Source organism: Sminthopsis crassicaudata, chromosome 4 (assembly GCF_048593235.1).
Source record: "Sminthopsis crassicaudata isolate SCR6 chromosome 4, ASM4859323v1, whole genome shotgun sequence".
Lineage (NCBI taxonomy): Eukaryota > Metazoa > Chordata > Mammalia > Dasyuromorphia > Dasyuridae > Sminthopsis > Sminthopsis crassicaudata.
Window position 1 is genome coordinate 343,843,648 of NC_133620.1, and position 26,451 is coordinate 343,870,098.

At 38.0% G+C, this 26,451-nt stretch overlaps 1 protein-coding gene across 1 annotated transcript in view; it reads left to right on the top strand.

Moving 5' to 3' along the window:
* The window catches only part of EFTUD2 (elongation factor Tu GTP binding domain containing 2), a 43,495-nt gene that overhangs the window by 696 nt on the left and 16,348 nt on the right, over positions 1–26,451 (top strand). The window contains exons 2-11 of the mRNA XM_074261055.1: positions 629–737; positions 7,514–7,679; positions 10,854–10,932; positions 12,712–12,787; positions 13,289–13,354; positions 14,229–14,264; positions 18,199–18,289; positions 20,981–21,063; positions 21,820–21,986; positions 25,446–25,570. Of these exons, the coding sequence (XP_074117156.1) occupies positions 633–737; positions 7,514–7,679; positions 10,854–10,932; positions 12,712–12,787; positions 13,289–13,354; positions 14,229–14,264; positions 18,199–18,289; positions 20,981–21,063; positions 21,820–21,986; positions 25,446–25,570 (994 nt within the window). The 5' untranslated portion in view covers positions 629–632. The remainder of the gene's footprint in view (positions 1–628; positions 738–7,513; positions 7,680–10,853; positions 10,933–12,711; positions 12,788–13,288; positions 13,355–14,228; positions 14,265–18,198; positions 18,290–20,980; positions 21,064–21,819; positions 21,987–25,445; positions 25,571–26,451) is intronic.

Below are 26,451 nucleotides of genomic sequence, written 5' to 3' on the forward strand. Positions count from 1 at the left end.
TTTATATCGCCTGCACTTAATGCATCCCTTTGTCATCCGCTAAAAAAGAAAGAGGGAGGGAAAAAAGTGGCTTGATTAAAAATTAGCAGTTAACCAACACTGACGGTGTGTATAAATAAGAAATATTTATTAAGTACTTTCTGCAGGAAAGACACTTTGCTCTTTGCTGGAGAGAGAGAAAACACAAATGAGGCAATTGTCTCGGAACTTGTAAGTTTGGATAAAATGGGAACAGTTCCTAAAGTCTTTTGAAAATGTAAAAATTCTAGGAAGCCAAATAGTACTTTTAAACCGCACAAAGCTTCCATCAAACAGGTTAGTCTTAGAAAGTAGTTGATTTTCTATTTTAGAAAATAGAAATAGTTGCTAAGTGGGTATTTCTTGCAGAGGGAGGAGCTTGGAGCTGCTCTGTAGGAGAAATAGTGCAGAAACACTGGGAGCTTGATTACTGGCTTTCAAGGAACACACAGCTGGTAATTGTACTTTGCTCTTAAAAGTAGGAAGGGGCAAAAATGAGCAGTTCTGAATAGTCTCTGAAACAGAGACTAGTGTAAAAGATAGTTACTCTTAACCAGAAGAGAGAGCCCAGAGATGACTCGTTTTCGTTTTCTTTCTTATGGCTGTTTAGCATCATGGACACAGACCTTTATGATGAGTTTGGGAATTATATTGGACCAGAGTTAGACTCTGATGAAGATGATGATGAGTTGGGTAGAGAAGCCAAAGATCTAGATGAGGTAAGACTGCTTGAAAATAAAGTTTACTTTCCCTTCCCCCCTTCCTCTCCCCCTCCCCCCAGGATTGGGGCACTGAAATTTTGTCACTGAAAATAATAGCTAGGCAGCTAGATGGTGCAGTGATAGAACCCAGACCTTGAAGTGAGGAGGACCTGAGTTCAAATCCGGCCTCAAACACTCAACAATTACTACCTCTGTGACCCTGAGTCCCTAAATGCCTTGCTGCCAAAAAAGGAAGAATAGCCAGCCTTTACCGAGGCCTTTAAGGTTGTAAAGCATTTTATAGATACAATTTCATTTTATCTTCATAATACTCCTAGGAGGTGTAGATGCTATTTCCATCTCCATTTTATAGTTGAGGAAACTAGGTCTCCCAGAGTCACACATCTCAGTGTGTTAGGCACTAGTATCTTAATGTTTGAACTCAGGTCTTCCTTATCCAAGCTAAGTGCTTTTATTTACTGTGCCATCGAACTGCCAGGATAGAGACTCTGAAATCCTTTTCTTTCCTCTTTCAGTGATGAAGAGTTTTCAGGCGCTGTGACATTTTGGAATTTTGTCTTATCTTTTTCAGATTCATTATTTATTTATTTTTAGTATTCTTTTTCAAATTTGAGTTCCAAATTCTTTTCTTCCTTCCTTACCCCCTCTCCCATTCACTAAGAAGACAAGCAATATAATAGTAATTATACATATGAAATCATGCAAACACTTCCATATTAGCCAGATGAGGGGGAAAAAAAACAAACCAAGAAAAATCTTAAACTGAGAAAATTATACTTCAATTTATACGCAATATTCATTAGTTCTCTTTTTCTGGAGGTAGACAGCATTTTCCCCATTATGATTCCTTTGCAATTGTCTTAGATCATTGTATTGATCAGAATAGCCAAGTCTTTCACAATCGATCATCATTATAACATTACTATTACTGTGCACAATGAACTCTGAGATTTCAAACTTCACTTTGCGTCAGTTCATATAAGGCTTGTTGTTTCTTTGAAACCATCCCTTTATCATTTCTTATAGCCAAGTAGTATTTCATCACAATCATATGCCGCAGCTTGTTTACTTATTTGGGGTTCAGATCCCGTACTGGCATTGCTCAGTCAAAACATACATAGTTTTACCACCCATTGGGTTTAGTTCCAAATTTTTTTCCAGAATGATTGGAATAGTTGAAACTATAACAATAGTGTATTACTTGCCTATTTTCTCCCATCCCCTAAAGCATTTATTCTTTCTTTCTTTCCCCCCCCCCCCCAGGCAATTGGGGTAAAGTGACTTGCCCAGGATCACACAATTAGGAAGTGTTAAATGTCTCAGGCCACATTTGAACTCAGGTCCTCCTTACATCAGGGTTGTTGGTGCTCTATTGAAAATTGTTCACATTCTTTGACCAATTTTCTATTTGAAAATGTCTCTTATTTTTATTACTTTGACTCAGTTTTCTATATATGAAATGAGGCCTTTATTAGAGAAACTTACTCTTAAAATTTTTTTGATAATCCTCTCAACAAAATATAATCTTCCTGATTATTTCTTTTAATTAGGTCTGTTTTGCTCTTGCCTTTTCTGACATCATGCTTGCTATTTCTGCCTTTTATTCTTTAGCTAAAGCATATTAGATTCTGCTCTTACTCTTTATTTTAACTCTGATTTCTAATTATGTTGCTATTTGTTTCTCTGCTGTAAATATTTTTGCACAATTTTAGGTCCTTTTCCTTTTTTTTATGATCTCTTTGGGCTATAGACCTAGTGTTGGTAATGCTGGTTCAAAGGGTATGAAAAATTTGGTTGCTTTTTGGGCATAGTTCCAGATTGGTCTCCAATATAATTGGATAAGATCACAACTTCATTAGCAGTGCATTAGTGTCCCAATTTTCCCATATCCTCTCCAACATTCATCTTTTTTTTTTTTTTTTTTTAAAGTTCTGGGGGCATCTGCAAATTTTTGGTGCTTCCAGGTTGGGTGATTATGGTCTGTGCTCTCGTCCTTACCCAGGGCCCTGGATCCTCTTCAGCTGCAAATGCTAGCAGCTCCTCTTTGCTTTGGAACTGAGGCCAAGGTTTCCTTGTGAATGACCACTAGCAATCCAGAAAAAAAAAAAAAGCACTCCTCTCCACCCTGGAACTGGGACCCAGAACTATGTATTGCCAGTAAGCCCTAACTGTACTCAGCATCAGCAAAGGGCGCCTGGTCTTTTCTTTCTGAGCAGTTGTCCAGTCCCCTCTCTGTCTCTAGGCTGAGAACTGAAACAGTGGCTGCTGCTGCTTCAGCCACTTTAGCTAGCTGTGTTGGTGAACTCCAGACAGACCTTCACCCTCGTGTTACAGGCCTCTCCTGCATACTTTTAAGTTTTCTTAACCTAGAAAAATATTTCACCCCGACTTTTTGTTTCAGGATTTCATTTGAGACATTATTTTAAAGTCATTAGGAGAATGTTGGAAGATTTCAACTGGTGACTGTCCCTGATCTGCCATCTTGACTTCCTATTTTGGAATTTAAAAATTACCTATTAGTTGGTTTTTAGTCTGTCTGGGATAATTCCATAGAATCAGAATGTTTTAGAGATTGAAGAAAACGCAGTGGCAATCCCGTCCAACTTGTACCTGGATTAAATTCCAACTATTTCATATGCAACAAATGGTCATACATCTTCTACCCTCCAGTAAAGGGGAATTTACTTACTTTGGAGGTAATCCAGAACACTTTTGGATGGTACTCATCACAAAGAAGGTTTTTCTGATGTCAAGCCAAAATTTATCTTTTTATAACTTCCCTTTCCTCCAAGTATACTTACTCCAGGGCCAAACAGAATAAGTTGAATCTCTCTGTTTTTACTGTATTTTATTTGAATTTTCAAATATCATTAACTTGACAAATATCAATAAACAGGAATATTTCCATATACAAAGAAAAATAAAAAAAGTGTATAATATAAAACTGTGAACTTACATACAGTTTGTGTTCTATAAAAGTTTATATTAAATTTAACATGATTATAATAAAATTATATTCCTTGTCTTTCTATTCTCATTTGTACATTTTTTAATGTTTTGTTGACTTTTGTAATTCAAAAGTGTATACAGTACAATATTTTATTTTCATCTTTAGTCACAAAAAGACATACAAGTTTACAATGAAAGAAATATATGTATAACAAATATTTTCCCCTCCCTGTTAATAAAGACTGGGATTTGAAATAGAAAATTCAATTTTTATTTATAAACATAAAAGCTATTTGGTGCTGCATTAGTCTAGAGAAAACTGAAATGTTATAGATTATGCTGACATTTTTTTCACATCATTACTACTACCATCGATTCTCACTTCACTCTGCTCCCATATAGAAGGTCTTTCTTGTAATATAAGAGTACAATGAAGTAAAAAAAATTCACACATAGGCTGTTTCTGAAACCTGTGTCTTTGTGTTCTAATCCATCTCTTTGCCAGAAGATGGGAAACATGCTTCATCCTCTGTCTTTTAAAAGTCGATTGGTCATTGCCTTGCTTAGAATTGTTTGCCTCTATTTTATTTTACATAATTACATAAATTGTTCTTACTTTGTTCAATATATACCAATTTTCTAATCTTTTCGAAACATTCCTTATGGGAATATTATATAATATTCCTTATTCCTATACAATCCAATATATTTCCTTATATTGTAATTGTATACAATTATACAACTATCTTATACAGTTCCTTATACATTCATATACTGTAATCTAAATGTTACCCAATTACTGTTTTTGATGAACTTTCATATTCAAGAATATAATAGCCTCAGTAGTTAACTGAACTGCCCCTCTTTGGAAATATTCAAGTAGATGCTGGATAATCATTTATTTGGGACATTCTCTTCTTCTTGCAACTTATCACTCCATTTCCATATTCTCCTTGAGTGAGTGACACTTCTTCCAGGAATTAATGCCCTCTCCCAGATGAGCATTTGTACTTATTTTATACATGTTTTGTATATATACTTATCTGTGATTAGATTAAATAACTTCCTAGGTTTGTCAGCTTCTTAAGATTTTAAATGAAAGTTAGCTTGGAATTTATTTTGCTTAATTATGTGTATTTGTTACAAGATGTTTGTTTTTCTTTTTTTTTCCTGTGAGAGATAGGGGAAAGATAGCAAAGAAAGAAAAGAGGGTCATTGGGGTATCTTTTTAAAAAGTGGAGCAGAAAGAAGGCCAGACAAACAGGACACCTTTGAAAGCTATCGATTGATCTAGTCATATGCTCCAGTTTCATATATAATGCTGTTTTTCTGTTCTCTATGTACAAATATATACATATATGTGCACAGCTCAGTGGCACAGTAGTCGGGAAGACTCATGTTCCTAAATTCAAATGTAATCTTGAGCCAAGTCACTTACCTCTGGTTGCCTCAGTTTCCTCATCTGTAAAATGAGTTGAAAAAGGTAATGGGAAACTACTCTAATATCTCTGCCAAGAAAACCCCAAATGCAATCACAGCATTGTACATTGAAATGACCAAACAACAAATATGTGTATGTGTAAAATATACAAAGGCCCATTTTTTTTTGTACTTGTTAAAATCAGAATAAAAAATTTAATTTAAAAAGCTTATATGTACTTATTATGCTTTATTATTAAGCACTTACTATGAGCTAGGATCTGTGCTAAGCAGTGGGGATACAAAGAAAGGCAAAAAACTGTTCCTGTTCTCATGGAGAATACTTTTTTTTTTTTTTTGAAGATTTAAAAAAATTTATTAAAGCTTTTTATTTTTCAAAACATGCATAGATAATTCTGCAACATAGATAATTCTTATAAAATCTTGTGTTCCAGTTTCCCCCACACACACACCTTCTCTTACTCCCCTCCCCTAGGTGGCAAGTAGTCCAATATATGTTAAATCCAATATATGCATACATATTTATATAAGAAAAATCAAGCCAGAAAAGAAAATGAAAAAGAAAATAAAATGCAGGCAAAGGGAGAACATACTTTAATAGAGGAGACAAACATGAAAATAATTAGGCACATATAAACCACATACAGAAAAGAAAACATTAACACGTAAGAACCAGAAGGTAAAATTTTATTTATTTTTTTTTAATTAGAATTTTTTCCCCACAGTATATATGCATGAGTAATTTTTAAAATATTATCCCTTGTATTCATTTTTCCAAATTATCTCCCCCTCCCTCTACTCCTTCCCCCCGATGACAGGCAATCCCATACATTTTATATGTGTTACAATATAACCTAGATACAATATATGTGTGTAAATACCATTTTCTTGTTGCACATTAAGTATTAGATTCCGAAGGTATAAGTAACCTGGGTAGATAGACAGTAGTGCTAACAATTTACATTCACTTCCCAGTGTTCCTTCTCTGGGTGTAGTTATTTCTGTCCATTATTGATCAACTGGAAGTGAGTTGGACCTTCTTTATGTTGAAGATATCCACTTCCATCAGAATACCTCTTCATACAGCATTGAAGTGTACAGCGATCTTCTGGTTCTATTCATTTCACTCAGCATCAGTTGATGTAAGTCTCTCCAAGCCTCTCTGTATTCCTCCTACTGGTCATTTCTTACTGAGCAATAATATTCCATAACCCAGAAGGTAACATTTTAACCAAATATTGAAGAAAACCAGAGAAACTAAAAAACAGCATTCTAGGCATGGGGAGGCCCAGGTAGGGTAAAGGCCCTAGATGGGAGCAGCCTTATGGAATGTAAGGAACGATGGTGACCAGTGAAGCTGTAGCTAAGAGGCAGTAAATGTAAGAAGATGAACTAGGAAAGGAGGTAGGAGGTAGATTTGAAGACTGCCCATTGACAAATGCAGTTTATATTTAATTTTGGTCATAAGAAGTCTCTGGAGTTTATTTTTAATTGGTGGTGAGGCAGTGATATGGTGAGCCTACCACTTTAGGAAATCCTAACTGGAGAGAAAATGGATTAGAGTGGGGAGAGGCTTGGGACAGGAACACCATTTGGAATGCTCTCTCTGCTGTCTTGTAGTCCAAGCAAGAGATGATGAAAGTCTGAACCAGAGCAGAGAGGGCGCACTTGGGAGAGGTTTTGTATTAGGTGGGTAGGATGTGATTCTGGTAGAGTGAGAGTTGATATCAGGCTTGTGAACCCTGGATGACTGGGAGGTTGGTGGTGCTTTGATAGTAATAGTTCAGAAGAGAGAAGGGTTTGGAGGGAAACTAAAGTTGTTCTAAACCTCTACCTTAGTTTCCTGTTTTGTGGATCTCAGGTAGGAATTTAGAGTAGATAGTTTTGCTGGTAGAATTCAGCACTATCCACACTCCAGAAATTTACAGGTAGTGAATAATGTTCTATGAGATCCCCACAATGCTACTGATTGTCAAGAGGGTGTATACTGTGGGTTGTTTTTCCATGAGTATTTCTATGAGTTTCTTTCTCTTTCATCTGGTCATTCCTGGTTGTGACCAGTAATAAACATTGTTGATATCTGTTTTGTTAGGGTTAAGCAGGTTTACTTGCTATGAAGGGACAGAATAAAAAGAGAGACCAAAAAATAAACAGAAGAAAACCAAATGGAGGGAAATGTGGTTTACATAGTGTGTGAAGCTACCACACTGGCTCCATTAGGATCCTTCTCTAACTGACTAAGGTTAACTGACAAAAAGTAATAAGGTGAAGGAGATCCATACTTTTTTAAGTAAAAAAAAATTATCTTCCCTTACTTATTCCTCATTCATATTGAATTTTTAAAATGCTGGTCATTCTTACTCTCATTCCCTTTTTGTGTTCAGATGGATGATGATGACGACGATGATGACATAGGAGACCATGATGATGATCACCCTGGGATGGAGGTGGTGTTGCATGAGGACAAGAAATACTACCCAACTGCTGAGGAGGTCTACGGCCCTGAGGTAGAGACAATTGTGCAAGAAGAAGACACTCAGCCGCTCACGGGTAAGTCATTGTATTCCTGGACTAAGTCCTAGGTTGCTGAGGCAGGGAGTCCTGGCCTTGGTGTCAGAGGGACCTGGAGTTCAAACCCTTCCCTCCTGTTTCCCTCCATATTCCCTGTAGCTTACTCACTTAACCTCTCTGGACTTATCTTTCCTATTTGTAAAATGAGGATAATAATATCAGCAGTACTTGTCTCAGAGAGGTTGTTGGTTTTTGGTTTTTGGTTTTTTTAGAATCAAATGCTTCTACTTTCTTTTCTCTTCTTAACTTTTTATAGCAGTGGTCCTCAAACTTTTTAAATAGGGGGCCAGTTCACTGCCCCTCAGACTGTTGGAGGGCTGGAAAACAAAAGCTCACACTCTGTCTCCGCCCCTCGGCCTATTTGCCATAACCCAGCGGGGCCGCATCTGACCCGAGGGCCGTAGTTTGAGAACCCCTGCTTTATAGTTTGGCTTTCAATCTCATCATTCAACCAAAACCATTCTCCAGAGTTAATGTCCATACCCAGTGATCTTTTTCAAGTTCTTTTCATTGGTTGCTAATTTTTCCATCCTATTTCTTGACTTTGAACTTTATGTTAAAGATGTCCTCTGCTCACCTAGTGGGGAAGAGAGAGTGGGTTCTATTGCAAGCTTCAGGCTTTTTTGCCCTGCTGTTTTCATAGATAGTTCTGGGGGGTTTTCACAGCCAGTTTTTGGTGCTTCCAAGGTGGTCTTATCACTGCTTTCGTGATTTGTACTCAAGCCTTATCCATGAGGGGCTCTTGCTCCCAAAGAGCCACCTGAAAGCGTTTCTCTAAAGTCTGGTCCTCACTGCTCCCCAGAACTGAATCATAGGCAAACAGACAGCACTTAGCCCTGTCCCCAGTGCTAGCACAGGCGTTCACTGTAATCTTTTTTTGACCAGTTGTTCAGCCCCCTTACTAGACTGCTGTTCCTGCTGCTTTTAGAGCCACATCCAAAGCCCAAGCTGGTGTTGCTGCTGCCTGCTCTCAGGATCAGCCCTGTCCCCAGTGTCACCATCATCTCCTTCCTAAGTTATCTTGGGCTGGAAAAATGTCTTATCCCAACTTTTTGCTGGCTGTGTTGTTGCAGAATTGTTTAACTCATAATTTTAAAGTTGTTGGGAAGGGAATTTGAAGAGCTGTATTGCTCCCTCTCCAGTGGCCTTTTCTTAATCATTAAACGTACCAGAGAGGTCAAGGATGGTGCTCTGCTTGGCATTCAGAACTCCTTATAACTACCTGCCTTTCCTCAAACAAGACAGTGCATCTCCCAGCTCCAGGCATGTTTATCTGGCATGGTCTCATACCTGGAAGGCTCTGCTGCCTGGCCTCTTTCAAGTCCAGCTAAAATCTTGTCTTCTATGGGAAGATTTTCCTATTGCCCTTTAATTCTAGTAGTGTCTTTCCTCTGTTGATTTTCTCTAGTTTCTCTATGCTGCTCATAGCTTGTTGCATATGACTGTGCATATTGTCCTCCATTAGCTCCTTGAGCTCCTTGAGAATAGGGCCTGTCTCTCTATCCTCAGTGTTTAGTACAGTGCCTAGCATGTAGTAAGTGCTTAATGTGCTTAGTAACCAGTTAAAAGTCATAAATCAGTGAGTTAATATACTTGCAACAAAGAATGTGTGCTGAGGGCAAGTGCCAATTAATACAGTAAATAAAGTTAAGTGAGATTATTCAGGGAAGGTTGGTTGGGCAAAATGGTTTTTGGTTTATTAGCATCTAATCAGATTGTTTGCTTAGGAAAAGAGCAGTGTCGCATTCAGCTCTCTTTAGGAGAACATAGAAGATAAATTTTTGGGGGGAGGGGAGTCTGTGAAATATCTTTTGACCTCACTGGTTGACACTTAAGAGGTAAATATTCTGTTCTTTAGGCTCTGAAGCTGACTCTATCCATTATGCTACTCTGCGTCTCTCGCCATTGTCTTCATTCTTAAAATTTATTTTTTGGCTGAGGCAATTGGGGTTAAGTGACTTGCCCAGGGTCACACAGTTAGGAAGTGTTAAGTGTCTGAGACCAGATTTGAACTCAGGTCCTCCTGACTTCTGAGCTGGTGCACTATCCACTGCGCCACCTAACTGCCCCCTTAAAATAATTTTTATGTCCTTGGAGACAGTTGTTGAGATCTTCCCCTCCCCTTAACCTTTTCTTTTCCAGGCCAAACCAACCCTTTAACTTTTTCTGCTTTCTGTGATTTTAATTCCTCTGGGCAGGAAAGCATTTGGAAGTGGGGGCAATCTTACAGTCCACGTGACACCTTTTAATAATTTGTGGTCATGATTCCATGGCCTCAGCTCCTAGAAGCTCTATACTCCAGTAGTCTCCCCACATGGCTATATCTTTGGCTTCATTCATGTTGCTTGGAGTGCCCAAGATCATTAGCTCCGAAATTCTCTCTTTGGCCAAAATTTCCTTCCAGGAGTGAGCTCTTTTTTTTTTTTTTTTTTTTTTCTTTAATCCTGTCTTTCCTCATCAGTTACATAAAATCAAAACTCAGCTCCTATATCCTCTTTAATAATAGTAATATTTCTATTTCTAGTAAAATTTCTATTTAGTAATAGAAACCATTAGTGTGGTTTCTCCATCTTTAGATCATCAATTGTTTATGTGATCCTGTTCCCTTATCCCATTCTAAAGAATGCAGTGATCTAGATCAGAATTCTTTTGATGTTCATGTTGTCTCTTCTACAATGTAGAAGCTCAATCGCTATTTTTAAAATTTATTTTGTATTGTGCCTTGCAAGTAGTAGAAGATGCTCCCAACATGTTTATCAAATAGAATAGAGTGTGAGGAGCCAGAGGGAGATCTAAAACAGATTGGTTGTGTGAACCTGGGCAAGTCCCTTCTTCACTTCTCTCCACTGTACTCTCGAGGATAAAATGCATTTGTAGAGGTGGTATAGCGGATAGATTGCTTACCTTGGAGTCAGGACCTCAGCTCAGACTCAGCCTCAGACTAGTTGGGAGCCCTGAGCAGATCATTTAATTTCATCTTTATCAGTTGTAAAATGGGAACAATTATAGCCTCTGCTTCCCAGGTATATTGTGAGGAGATGGCATATAGTAAACGTCAAATAAATGTTAGCTATTATTAATTCACATATAGGAACAGACGTGTACATTTATTCTTGCCTGAACATAACCTTATTTGTTATATGTCTTCCTCAGAGCCAATTATTAAACCTGTAAAAACCAAGAAATTCTCTCTGATGGAGCAGACATTACCTGTCACAGTGTATGAAATGGAGTAAGTAACAAAGTTTTCACCTATTCTACGAAAGTGCTTGGAAATAGTCTTGTGTCAAGGTAGGAAGGTGGCATATAGTGGATTGTGGGAGCAAAATTTCTTCTAACCAAAGGTCAGTTTGGGTTGTTGGCTGGGAAATCTTAACTCTGGCTAAGTGTGTTCTGGTTGATCTGCAGTTTCATGTCTTTAGCCTTTTACTTGGTGATAGTGTCAGGGACCTTTTAAAACAGAATGACATGCTATTAATTTTTGATGTTGTGTTAAAAAAACATGATTCTCAAGATCCAGCAACAGCCTTTTTGGTTTTTGATTGATAAGGCAAATAAACATTTTCCAAACTTTACTTAGAATGGGGACAGCATCAGGTGATGGACATAATGTTCAGAAACAATGGGCCTGACCATCAAATGCATGCTGATTTCGATTTTACTTTCTCTAAAAAATATACTTGAGGCTATACTTGAATTGCATTGATATTCTCATTGCTCAAACATTTTTAAAGCTTCTCCTTTAGAGTTGCCTTCAGAAATCATGTCACTTTTTTAAAAACAAATTTCTATTGATGATTTTTGTATATCCTAAATTTCCCCTTATATTTTCCTTCCCAAAGAAGCATCTCATATTTCAAAAGATTTTTTTAAAGAAAAAAAGAGGAAAAAAATAATCACTAAAATGGGCTAAAACATCAAAAAGAAAAACATTTAGTGATCTCCACCCATGGACCTTCCCTCTCTTCAAAAGAGTGGGAGAAGTACCTCCTCCTGTCTCTTCTTTGGTGCCATTCCTGTCCTTAGTAATTTTACAACATTCACTTTGGGTTGTTTGTGTGGTTTTCCTGCATCACTGTCCTTCACTATCTTTAGTGATAGCAAATCTTCAATCTTCAAAGGTGGATTTGTAAAAATAATCAAAAAGCACCTGTAGCTACAGTGTGAAACAGAGGATTAGAGGCAAGTTCAGGTCCTTCCTTTGATTGATACAGATGTTATGGCCCTGAATAAGTTACTTAAGATCCCAGGACTCCAGGCTACTCTGTAAGACCAGAACTTGCATTGTTGCCTTTTCATACTGGTCAAATTGAGTTTAGTAACTAGATATTCTCTCCACTGACCAGATCCAAGGTTCAGACATCTGTAGCTTAGGCTAGTAATAGACTGCCTCATACCATAAATCATATAAATGACTTATAATTATGAAATAAAGAGACCAGTTTGTGACTAGTACAACTTGTGACCTAGGTCATAGGATAATTCCAAATGACAACTTCCAAAGAAGATTTTAGTTAGAATAATTTCTTTGAAGTTGGCGATGCTCATTTAGATGTATTAGTGTTAGTGTATTTCATAAAAGAAAAATAGAAAAATAATCAAATATAGTTACTTTATAGCTATAATAAAAAGATATATATATATATATATATATATATATACATATATATATATATATAATTAAGTGATTTGCCCAGAGTCATACAATAAGTGTCTGAGATTGAATTTGAACTCAGGTCCTCCTGACTCCAGGGCCGGTGCTCTGGATCACAACGCCAGCTAGCTGCCTCTATAATATCTGTATAGATATAGGAGAAATGCTTACATTTTCATTTTCACAGATGTTCAGATTGTTAAAGTCACAAGTAGAAAATCTCTTTTTCTTTTAATTTTCTAAATGTTATAAAACTGAAATGTGCATAATTTTGGGTGTTTGAAGTTTCTCAAATAATTCAAGAAGCAGAGATCCCCTGCTTGAGACCATTTGAAACCAGCTCTTCTTTCTTTTCAGTTTCTTGGCAGACTTGATGGACAACTCAGAGTTGATCAGAAATGTGACTTTATGTGGACATCTCCACCATGGCAAGGTAAGAAAGGCTTGTAACTGTTATGGAATTGGATTCCTCTTCATTTTCATTAATTGTTCGTCCCTGAAAATTGGATGGATTGAGTGGGGGTGAGGGTAGTAAATAAATTTCCTGATCCCAGGAGTCTTGCATACTGTGAATAGTTAGCTTTCTCCTCTCACAGTTTATAAGTTACTTTCCTTCCTGAGCCTTGTATCTACAGCGTGAGTAAAGAAGAGAGATTGGGCCTTTAACTGATTTGCTGCCTTACTCTGAATTTTATGAGTTTTCATTTCCTAGGGGATACCTTTCTGAGAGATAATTCATCTTATTTCATTTGAAAATTAGCCTCTAGCCTCTGTGTTAATAGTGTTTTCTCCCTCAGTACTGCCTTTTCTTCTCCTATCACTTCTCTTCCCCTTTCCCTAATTATGTTGGGATTTTTTTTTTAAAAAAAGGAGTAATTGGGTGTTATACCTTTCCCAATGTAGTTGACAGATTTCATTTTCTCTTCCCCTGAAGACTTGTTTTGTAGACTGTTTAATAGAGCAAACTCATCCGGAAATCAGAAAGCGCTATGACCAAGATGTAAGTAGAGCTACCACTGTGGATAACATAGATTGAATTCTGATGTTTTTTCTGTCATCTCCTTCTCCCACCTACCTTTTACTTTATAAATAGATGGAGACTACCAGATGCTGCTTTGTAGTTGTTGATTCTGCTGATGGTCTCTAAGAGGGTGGTATGAATTCTAATTTGAGTACAGAGAATCTTCACCTGCCAACTTGGCAGTCTGTTCTCACCCTGGAGTATTATTTCTTCCTAATATAACTAGAGTTATGCACTTTATCTTTTCTTATTACTAACTGGTGTACAGATACTCAATTGGGGCTTGTTTTCACTAGAAATCTAAATATCTCTGAATGAGTACAGCAGTAACTAGAATTCTCACTGCAGTAAATGCTGGCAGGAAAGTATTTTTGAAAATATTTAATATCAAGAATCCTTAGTAGCTGTCCTGGAGACCACAGGAGGCATTCGATAGCAAAGAGGAAGAAAAAATGAGTGACAAGGAACCTATTGCCTATTAAATTCAGGAAATACCAGTTGACTGTTCTGACATGCAGAGTTCCTGCAGAAGGCTGCTCTGTTCCCTTCACCCCTCTAAGGGTCCTTCATGGCTTGTAGTGATTTTATCCATCTAGTTGCACCAGGTTTTACACCTTATTCTCTAGGGTACTCCTCTTCAGTTGCATGTATTTTATTTACATATCTAGTGACTGTCTATAATTGGACAGATACTGTCCTGATACCTGATTTTTAACTGTGGGACCTCCACTAGTTTCAGTTCCTTTTTTTTTTTTTTTTTTTTCTTATAGTACTATGCAGGTTAGGATGTCATTTATTCAGGCCTAGGAATCTGAATTTTAATAACATTGAGAACCCTTTTTTTTTTTTTCAGCTCTGCTACACAGACATCCTCTTCACTGAGCAAGAGGTAAGTGTGTCTAGGACCAGTCTCCTATTCTCTGGTAACACTTTACCAGATTCAGCAGCTGTCAGATCAATAAGGGATGAGGATGAATGACGAAACCATGGAGTGACTTATAACACCTCTTCATTTACCTGGGAATCTTAAATTCCTTGTGGCACCATAATTCAGAGTTTAGGGTGGAATGGAGAGTCAGATTTTAAGGCATTGTCTCTGATTGAGTTTGATATGGCCTCTAAAGCTGGTAGCAAAAGACTTATCTTCATCTGTGCCTGTACTTGCAGAAACTCAGCACAGCTTTAAAATTAATAGTATATTAAAAGCATGTAAGATAAAGATGTTATGCTCCAAAGAGGATATAATCATATGTGTAACATGCAGAAATATATTCATAGTAACATCTTATATTTTTGTTGCAAGATATTATAGTAATAGAATTCTTGTTTATATTTTCTCATTTGCTGCTAATAGCCTGGTAAGGTAAATAGTATATAAGTGGAGACTCATTTTCCAGATAATAAGACCGACCCAGAGAGGCTTAAGTAATCTTCCCAAAGTCTTAGCCTGAGGATGTGAGCTCAGACTATCATAAATCTATCCTCTCTCCCCTTGTACATGTCTGCTGCCACTTTTGGCCTTGTGGTTAGCTCTTCTGTGGAGTGAGTCAGTGGGTCAGGCATTTGTCTCTATCTGTCATCCATGTATTTAGTTATTCTTTCCTTCCTCCCTTCATACAATGTGTTTGTGTGCACATATACATATATTTGAGCCCTCAGCATTTGCTTTCTTTTGCAAGGCAGCATGTGGGGATTGAGTCATGAGCTTGAAACCTGGAAGACCCCAACCCAGATTCTCATCACACCCATACTAGCAGTGGTGTGACTCTGGGCACTTGCCCAGCTGGAGCCCACTCTATACAATGAGGTTGCACTCAGTGACCTCTGCCATCCATGACAGTCCTGAGTCCATGATCCTGGAGGAAGAAAGCATTGACCAAGGTCACACAGGAATTAGAAGAATTGAGTATCAAATTATCTTCTTGCTCTAAATTTAGAACTCTTTCTATTGTACTACACATAGTATCATAGATTTAGAGCTGGAAAAGACCTTAGAGGTCATCAAGTCTCATTTATTGTTGAGGAAACTGAAGTCCAGTGCAGTGAAAAGGAAGTGAGTTGTTCTGGATCACAGAACCAGTAGAGGTCAGGCAGGATTTGAACTCGGGGCTTTTGCTCTAAAAACATGAACTCTCTTTGTTTCTCTATCCCTGACTCTCCAACAATTGCTTTCTCCTTTCTTTTCCTTTCTCAGTCTCTCTGTCTCATCATATATGTACTCAAGGACATATATGTACATGTTTTTGTAGAAAACGATAGGCATAAATATACAAATGTTTGCAATTTCTGCTTTGCTTCCCTTTTCCTCCTTCCCAAATTCTGTAGTTTAACTAGCTGAACTTTGTACTGTCTTCTTTGCACTCTGCTTCAAGGCCCATGTACTCTTACTTCTTGCCCAAACTCACCTCCTGAATATATCTATCCTTTGCTTCATTCCTTCATGGACCAGTGATGATGATTAGTGATGGAAGAAGTCCTATAACTATACTTCCTGAGTCTACTACCAGTGTGTTATCTAGTCCCACATGGATCCTCAATGAAGTCCCTTTACTCTCCCTTAATTGAGCTCCCCCTTCTCCTTTAATCCAGTTTCTGATGACGAAATGGTCGTGCTCCCAAGGCCAACCCTCTGCTTGTTCTCCTGACTCCATCCTCTCAGAAGTTTGCTGTCACTCTCTAATCTTCAGTCTGTCTCTAGCTACTGGATTCCCTCTTGGCTGCCCACAAGCACACCCAGGCTTCCAACATCCTTAGAAAACTTTCACTTGACCCTCCCAACCTCCTCCCCTCCCTTTCCCTGCCTAAGCTCTCCTCCCTGTCTCCACTTACTGCCTCTAGCCCCTCTCCTCTCCCTTTCTCTTCAACCACTTCTAGTCTGATTTTAATCTGTATCACTTAACTAAAAATTCTCTCCCTAAACTTCCCCAGTGACTCCTTAATTGACAAATGCAGGGACTTTCTCTTAGTTCTCATCTCTGTTGCTTTTGATGCTATGCTGTTGACCACTTTTACTTCTGGATACTCTTTACCTTTCTTTGATTTACATGACGTTCCTCTTGGTTTTCCGATCTTTCTGGATGTTCCTTTCACCTTCATTGCCCTCCTGTCCTTTTCCTGCCCCTAATGGAATACCTGGCCTGGGCCCTTTCCCTCCTCATACTTTCTCGTGATGATCTTAATTAAGTCTCATGGGTTTAGTTATCATCTCTATGCTGATGACTCCCAGATTTATATATTGAGGCCTATTGTGACTTTTTGAACTCGCGTTTGACCCTTTCAGCTGTTCAGTAAATGTTCTGCCTCGTGTCCCACTGACATCTCATACTCAGTAAATCCCAAACAGCTCATCGTCTTATCCCTCTAGCCTACCTTCCCAACTCACACTGAGGGCACTGCCATCCTCCCCACCGTGCCCATTCAGCCTCATCCTTGCCTCCACCATATCCTTCCTTCCTCTCACTACTGCATCGCTCATATCTCTGTCCTTTTCGACACTTATGGTTCAGGCTGTCAGTACCTCTCCCCTGGACAATTCCAATAGCCTTCTAGACTGGAGTCTCTCCTCTTAATTCATTTTCCACACAGCTAGTTGCTGGAGTGATATAAAGCACATATCTGACTGTATCACTCCCCTGCTCAAAAAACTCCCCATGATTCCCTCTTGCCTCTAGGATAAAATATAAACTTTTTGTTTGACAGTTAAAATTCTCCACAATCTGCCCCCAGCCTCCCTTTCCAGACTTTGTCCAAGTTTGGTCCCCCAAATCTGAAATGTCCATCCTCATCTCAATTTTTCGAAACCTTAGCACCACTCCCTATAAGAGGCTACTCCTGATTCCTTCCTGGCTGCTAATGCCCCAACCCTGAAATTATTTTGTTCTTATTGTGTATATTTACTTATTTATGTGCTAATGGTTTCCTCTCATAAAATGTTGCTCCATAAGGGCAGGAAAAATTTTAGTTTTGTCTTTGTCAGTATCATTGCACCCAGAGCCCCAAGCTCCTAGCCCTGTACCTGACTCATAGTCTGTGCTCATTAAATGCTTATTGATTTTTATTATTGTAGAGGAATCCTGGTATAAGAACTCTTCTCTACCAACATAGTTGATAAATAGTATGATTTAATAGATAAGTTCTAGAGATTTATCTAAAGCACGTAAGGGTTAACAAGGGTCTCACAGTTAGTGTCAGAAGCAGATTTGAACCTACTTCACCTCTGTGCTCTGCTACCTCTCATTCTCAATCTAAACATACATGTGTATAGATACATATGTGATCATATAAACACATGGACTGTGTCTAATTCTGATAATTAATTTCCTATTCTTTTTTATGTTTCCTGTTATTTTGAAATGACATTAATTGGATTTTAAATTCTAAGCTAAAAACTACCCCAACTAAAATTAATTTTTTTTTTTAAAGATACTGGGCTTTTTTTTTAAACTTCGTACTCACATTAGATTAAAACATTTGTTGCCTCATTAGAGAGATTTAGGAAAAACTAAACCTAGATTTATGTAATAATCTGGCCTTCATGCTGCCTTCCATCTCATTATTATTCCATATTTATGGTAGAGAATCTTCCCACTTCATTGCAAAGAAAGGGAAAAATAATTTATGAAGATGATAGCAGGAAAAAAACAGATCATAGCAGAATAAGCTTGGATAAAAATCACACAACTGGGTGTGTGAGGAAGGGGACTTTTAGAGAGAGAATAGGGTTATCAGTTCATCCTTAGTTGGCAAGACCTCCAGAACAGAATGACCCCCAATCCCAGTGCCTTCTCACATTTTGATCTTGCCTTCTAAATTTATCCTTTCAGAGGGGTGTTGGCATCAAAAGTACTCCAGTGACAGTGGTCCTGCCAGATACCAAGGGAAAGTCTTACCTCTTCAACATCATGGACACACCAGGTGAGCATGCTCATGGATATTGGTGCAGCTAATACGTTTTTCCTTAACCTCTTGACATCTGAGTCACAATTCTTGGTTCTTTCAGTTTCCACAGTAGACTAGTACATGCTTGGGTGTCAGCTAAACAGTAAACCTTTATTAAATACCTACACCTAACATATAGTGTGTGTTAAGTTCTGGGGATACAAAAGGAGACAGAAGACAGTTCCTGTTCTCAAAGAGCTTACAGTCTAATGGGGAAAACAGCGTGCAAACAAATGCATAGCTATATACAGAATAAACAGGAAATAAATAACAGAGGGGGCACTAGAATTTTAAAGTCGGATTTGTGAAGCCTTCTTCTGCAAGGTGGGATTTTAGTTTGGACTTAAAGGAAGAGAACATTTCAGGCATAGGGGACAGCTAGAGAGAATAGGAAGCCTGGATCCTGGAGATAGAGGGTATTGTTCATGGAACAGCCAGAAGTCCATGTCACTGGATCAAAGAGTACAGCACATGTCAGCGAGTAAGGTATAAAAAGATGGGAAAAGTAAGAGGGTGCTGCTTTATAAAGGACTTTGAATGCCAAACAACATTTTGTATTTGTTTCTGGAAATTGGGAAATTCTGGAGTTTCCTGAGTAGGGAGGTGACAAGTTCAGATCTGCATTTTAGGAAAATCACTTTGATGGCTGATTGGAAGATGAGTTGCAGTGGGGAGAGACTTGAGGCAGACAGATACCACAGCAGGCTATCACAGTAATTGACTCATGAGGTGATAAGGGCCTGTGCAGAGCCCGAGAAGAGAAGGGGGCATTTGAGATATATTGCAAAAGTGAAATAATAGACCTTGGCAACACTTTGGCTATGGGGGTGGGGATCTGGTGAGAGAAAGTGAAGAAATGAGGGTTAAGAGAATGAGGGGTAGAAGGATGATATTACCCTCCAAAGTAATAGGGAACATAGGAGGACAGGAGAATTTAGGGGGGAAAGATGATGGGTTCCATTTTGGACAGATTGTGTTAAAGTTGTTTACTGGACATTCAGTTTAAGATGTCTGAAAGACAGTAAAATAGAACAAACTTGTCTATGTGGCAAGATAGTGAGATGATTTTTTATTGAAGGGGAAAAGCCTATTGAACTGTGTGAGATTGAAGTTAGTCAAAAAATTGAGGCAAGATAAGTTGGTTTGAGAATTATCAACCAAGAGGTGGTGATTAAATCCAAGGAGTTATTTAAATCACCAAGTGAAGTAGGTAGTATAGAGGGAGAAGTAAAAAGGAGATCCAGGGAATCCTGAGGGATACCTATGGTTTAAGAGGGTGACCTGGAGAAGGATCCAGCAAAAGAGACAGAAAAAAACAGAAAAGAAAAATAGATTAAGTAGGAAGAATACCAGCAGGTAGTGATATTTTGAAAATGGAGGAGAGAGTGATCAGCAGTATCAAAAGTTGTAGAGGAGTCAGAGGGAATGAGGACTGAAAACAGGTCATTAGATTTGGCAGCTAAAAGATCGGTAATAACTTTGGAGAAAGCACCTTCAGTGGACATCCATCACACCTTAAATCCCTCCTACCTAGGAATGAATAATAAATTTTGTATTTGTATTACGTAATAGCAAATATAATAAAAGATGCAGTACATATTATATAATCAATATATACATTTGAAACATTGTTACTTTATATTTTATATATATATATGATTTTTACATTTCATATTTATATTGTTATATATTTATGTTATATATTCACATTTTATATTTCATATTCGGTTATTTATATTAATATTTTAATATTATTTGTGTATTTCTATTATTGTACTATTTTTCTTTTCATATTATGTATAATAATAAACAAAGCATCTTTTAATGGGCTCCTTCAGTACAAACTGACCAATTCTAGGCATCCAATGTACTCCTTGTTTTCTGTTCCAGTACCATATGTTGGAAGAGAACTATGACTTTCCCAGTAGATTTTTTCTCTTGATCTATCCCTAGGTCAGAATTGTTGGGGTATTTTGAAGGACCCAAACTTCCCTAATTTCTACACTTTTGAGTTCTGCCTCTCCTCCCTGCTCAGAACACCATATTCTCATGCTGGTCAGGTTCCCTTCCAGTCTTTCTTCTGTGTTCTAAACTGTCCCTTGACACCTCCTGGGCCAAGAAAATGTGCTTGTTAAACAGGCTGTCAGAACTGAAAAAGGACCTTAGAGATAATCTAGTCCAATTTCCAAACTATATATGAGGCAAATAAGACCCAGGAGGTAAGTTGTAGCTTTTCCAAGATCAAACAATAAGTTAGTGGGAGAGCAAGACACAGAGTCCTAGACTTGAATACTTTCAGCTACATCATTCTACCTTCTATCCCCTTTTCATGGGATTCTGTTCTCTGCTTTCTAGAGCAACTAGTTGAATAAATTTATTTGTATTAATATTATTGGGTACAGATATGTACCCCTTCTTATCTTATAAGGACTTCTGTATCAGATGACTGATTCAATTTATCTTATAAATGGGAATTTTGAGAATTGTGGGAAACTTTGGGTTGAAGGAAGGTAAGGAGGAGTTATAAATCTTGAGATCTCTTATAATTACAGTAAATGTCCTGAAGGAAGCAGGCTGGGTACTTTCATTTAAGCCATCGCAGGCAGATAAAACTACCAGCACTTAATCCTGTACCCACATATTGCTCTTGCATGTTTGTTTTTTCAGGACATGTGAATTTTTCTGACGAAGTAACAGCTGGCTTGCGCATCTCTGATGGGGTAGTGCTTTTCATTGATGCAGCTGAGGGGGTAAGCATTTGCTTTTGTTATATTTCAAATAATATTGTTTTATCCCTCTTTTCTCATATTTTCTCTAAATAATTCCCAGAGCAAAAGAATAAGAAGGATTCAGGAGATAGTCATGTGATTAAATTCTAGTTTTGCTCTGATTTAAGGACAGTGGATTGCATTCAGCCTCACTTCTTAAAAGGGGTGGGACTAAGTATTCAGTGGAACTCAACATTATTTAAGAAATGGGGTAACATTGTAATCTGGAGGGGAGGCAGGAATAAATGGATTTTAAATGTTTTGTCCTAAATTAATGATTTTATTGTATTAGTGGTAGGAATTAGAAAGCTCTGCTGAGAAAGAATATGATGTTTGGATGGACAAGTTCAAGGTTTCCACAGGCACTTGCCAAGTAGTTAGAACATCACAGATATTTCTAGACTTCCTCATTTATGTGCCATTGGTGAAATGGCCAGGTGGGGGAGCTGCTAGTTCCTTGCCAGATAATGGTGCTTCCTCAAGTAGTAGTAATAATAACAAAAACTAGCATTTCTCCAATGCTTTTTGGTTTGCATAATTTTTTTTTTTTTTTTTTTACAAATAATGTTTCCTTTTGGCTAATCACAGTTCTTGCCTCATCAAGTATCAAGAATAAGTTAAGGGAACTTGTCTGCTGTCCCAAGCTCTTTCCTGTTTTACCATGTTAAAAGATAGGGCCCTTTGTAGCCATACTATATTTTCGTGGCTTCTCCATTCCCTTAATTTTGTGTTCCGTAGGTAATGCTGAACACTGAGCGGCTGATCAAGCATGCGGTGCAGGAGAGGCTGGCTGTCACTGTGTGCATCAACAAGATTGACCGGCTGATTCTAGAGCTCAAACTTCCCCCAACAGATGCCTATTACAAACTGCGACACATTGTGGATGAGGTCAATGGATTAATCAGGTATGTGGGAGACCATCTGGAGGGTGCTTACCTTCTTTACTGTTGCTTTACACCCTGCTGTGTGATCCTGGGCAAGTCACTTAACTCCAGTTGCCTCAGGGAGAAAAAAGAGAGAGAGAGAGATAGTCACCCTTAAGGCCTGAAGTTATAATTTGGAAGGACTGATTGAGGTGAGCTGGTGTGATCACAAGGAAGAAGGTTTTCCAGGGTCAGAGATCTAGAGCTGGAAGGGAGCTTATGTGAAGAAGAGATCCAGAATGATGAAGGAACTGCCCAGAGCCACACAGGTAGTAGGAAGCATCAGGACAATTTGGCCTGGGTAAAAGAAGGCCAGAGATGGATGGAACAGACTTGAGTTAGTATGTTTGACATGGACAAAGATGCTGCTGCAGGCCATAAGTGACAGGGTGAAGGCTTTGAGAATTTTTTGTGGTGAGATCAAAAGTTAGGGATATAAGCTCCTGGCCATAAAAGGATTGAAGCATAAATTCAATTTGTTGTCACTGCTACTCAATGAAATGAGCTAAACAATCTCAGACCTTTTGGTAAACAAAATATTAAATAAGGGGCAGCTAGTAGCTGTTTCTTGTTTTTACTGTAAATGGGCCTAACTTCAAACCAGATAGATTCAGAAAGAATTTCCCCACAAAATGATGGAAAGTCCTATGCTGCATAATATAGAAAGTCAGCATGGTACACACTTGGAGCAAGAAAGACTAGGTTTGGGGTATGCACTTGATACTTAATTGCCATCTTGAGCAAGTCATTTAACTTTTCTGAGCTGTTTTCTAATCTGTAAGATGAGATAATAACACCTAATTTATAGCATTGTTGTAAGATTCAAATCAAATATCATGCCTATGAAGAATTTTCCAAATCTAAAAGGACTATGGAAATGTCAGCTACTGTTGCTGCTACTTATATCATAATTTTATCTATCCCTTTTTACTTGTTTACTGCCTTATTGCTATTTAGGTAACCTAAAATATTTTCTAATCCAACAAGCATTTATTAAATTAAGCACTAGTCTCTGTCAAGCATTGGGATAACAAAAACAAAACATAGTGGTCCCTGCCCTAAGGAGTCAACGTTCTTCTTGGAGAGGAGAAGGAGGAGGGTGATGGGGGGACTGCAGCTTGTGCAATTCAGAGTGCTAAGGAAGGGGTAATTGGAGTCCAAGAAAGTTGGCTACCATAGAGTGCATGGAAGGTAGCAGTGTTTCCATGAGTAAGCCATTTTTTTCTCTTGTAACCTCCTCTTTCTCATCTTTAAGAAGAGGATAAATCTGCCTCATAGGAGTATTATGTTTAAATCTGTCTCATAGGAGTATTATGTTGATCAAAATGAGGTCAACCAGTCAACAAACATTTGTTAAGCACTTAGTATGTATCAGACCCCTTGCTGATTTCTGGGGATACCAAAGAAAAGTCCTTGCCCTAAGAAATTTATATTTAAATGTTAGAAATAATCTGTACATAGGTAGAAATTTATAAGATATACTGAATAGATGGAAGGTAACTTTAGACAGGAATGCTAATCTAGTGGCTGAAGGACCTTAGAAAGGCCACCTACAGAAGATGGCTCTTGAGCTGAGTCCCAGTGGAAGCCAGGGCTTCTGGGAAAGTCCTGACCACAGAAGCCTCCCCACCCCTGCTTCACCTTCTTTTCCATTGCTTGGGGGAATCCAGATGTACATTCTAATAATGGAAATCTCATCCATAAATAATACTAGAGAACTGTAATACAAGCAGATATCTTGGATAAGAGAATTCAAAGTCATCATTACCTTTAAAAGAAATACTTAAATACTAATTGAGAAGTGGTAGGAAACAGAAGGGGACAAACACCTGTAACTTGTAGCTATAGCTTTATTTGTTATTATAAAGTCTCAAATCACAATTAAAGTATACTTGAAGGGTATATTGCCATAAGGGTATCTTCACTCAGTTAATTCCACACACACAAGGGACTCGAGAGAGGACAATTCAGAAGAAGCTATTAGATTTGGCAATTTAAAAGTCCTTAAGAGCAAAATTCCAGTTGAATGGTGAGGTCAGAAGTCAGATTGCAGAGGGCTCAGAAGAGAGGGAGAGGAAATGCCATCAGTTGACTTTTTTCAGGGAAGTTAGCTAAGAAGAGGAGAGAAATGGGGTGAGAGCTGTTGGGGGGATTTTAAGGATGGGGAGACACATGAGCACGATTACAAACTATAGGAAAAGAATTGGTACTTACGGAGAGATAAAAAAATTAGAGTAAGGTTGCTAGAGCAATGTGCTGAAAATAGGGTGGAAGGGATATAGAGAGGAGTTGGACTTGAAGAATCACCTCTTCATCAGAGACATCGGTGAAGGAGGACATAGTGGGGATAATGTCAGCACAATGTGTGATGAGAAAAGGGGAAGAAGAGAAAGCTGTCTGCCACTTGCCTTGATGTTTTGTGAAGCATAAAGGAAGATTCTTGGCTAAAAGGTGAGGGAAGGGCTGCTTGTGGGAGATGTGAGGAGAGAAGAGAAGGTTTAAAACAGCCACTGTGGTTTGTGAGATAGAAGCATTGCTTAGTAGGGACATTGGCATAATGGTTATGAAATAAATGTCATTCTGGCTGGGAAAATAAAGTAGCATCAGATTAGAGGTCCTGAATGTCAGGATATTAATGACTTTAAAGTTTACCTACTATAGAAGAGGGGACTTTTGGTGGCTGTAAATACTAGGACAATTTGTCTGGCAGTGTTGTGAAAGATAGGTTAGGGGTACAGAGAGAGGGTAAGTGTAAAATTCTGTGAAACCAAAACTTCAGGTATAGAACAGTAATAAGAATTTATATGGGTATAGTGGCAAGGAGACTTAGTGTCTGATTGAGCTGGCAAGGGACCAGAGAAAGTCCTTAGATAAAGTTGAATTTTACCCAGTTAGCTCAGTAGAAGAAAATATGGTGCCAAATGGTTAAGTAATTTGGTGAAAGGTTTTGATAAAATGGAGAGACATTGACTTTTGAAGACAAAAACCTAGATTCAAATCTCAATCCTGCTACTTATTTATATAATTCCCTATAAATTCCCTTGAACCTCAGTTTCCTCATCTTTAAGTGAGATTATTGGATTAGCTTTGCCCCAACCAGCTCCAAGATTTTTTTCCAATTCTAAATCTGTAATTCTACATCAAACAGAATGAGGAGAACCTGACTCATAGTTCTAAGTTCTTACTTTTTCTAAGATTATGTATAACATTACTATTTCCCAGAAGTCGGCTGGTTAATGAGAGTTAGGAAACAACTCCATCATATCACTTTCTTGAGCCAAGTTATTACCAGTGCTGAGCCTATTATGTAAACACATTCAGGTGATTGAATTGTGTAATGATACTGTCCCCGCCACAGCTACATGCTATGTGTCAATACTATCCTATCATCCAAGTATTCATACCAGCTTGTCATTCTGTTTGTGGCCATCTCTGTTTCAGCATGTATTCCACTGATGAGAACCTGATCCTCTCTCCACTTCTGGGCAATGTCTGCTTTTCCAGCTCTCAATACAGCATCTGCTTCACATTGGGCTCCTTTGCCAAGATCTATGCTGACACTTTTGGTAAGTTATCTTTTTTTATTTCAGCAGACTTTCTTATTCTGATCTCATCTTGCCAGAGTCCTCTTTGGGAGCTTTTTTCTGATTTTTACCCTCATTTTTAATACCTTTTTCTTTCCCTACGTCACTTCTTGGGATTAAGTGAATTATGAATGTTAGAGAAGTATAAGTGACAAGGAAAAGGTGAATTATTTTTTAGAATGAAAACTCTCCTGGTGTAGTGCATACCCTGAAGCTAGTAATGCCTTAAGCCAACAGAGTACTTTGGGGCATATCATTTACATGTGGAATATCTGTTGTCATTGGTCTTTCAGTTCAATTTGCCAAGGGTGCTGAGAATGCTTATTAAAAGGATTCTATTATATTTTCCTCTTTGTGTGTTTAGTTGAATTGTTACATTCTTTTTGGCTTCTCAGGAGCTCTTGCTTCAGCTTCCTAAATTGAGAGTCCTTGTAGCTTTCTTATGTAAGCCTCCCTAGTTCCTAAGCTTCTTGGTATTTATCTATTTTTGTGAAAGAATGGGAAGTCATACCCTAAGTATGAGCCCACTTTTCCCTAAACTCTGTATAAACTGGTAGCAAGAGTATATAATAGTCTGATGGTCTAAACAGTTGGTTTTATACCAACTGTTTTGGTTTTTTTTTAATAGTTTTTATTTACCAGATATATGTATGGGTAATTTTACAACATTGACAATTGCCAAACCTTTTGTTCTAATTTTTCCCCTTCTTCCCCCCTTTCCCCCCCTCCCCTCCATGGCAGGTTGACCAATACATGTTAAATATGTTAGAGTATAAATTAAATACAATATATGTATACATGTCCCAACAGTTGTTTTTGTTTTACAAAAAGAATTGGACTTTGAAATAGTGTACAATTAGCCT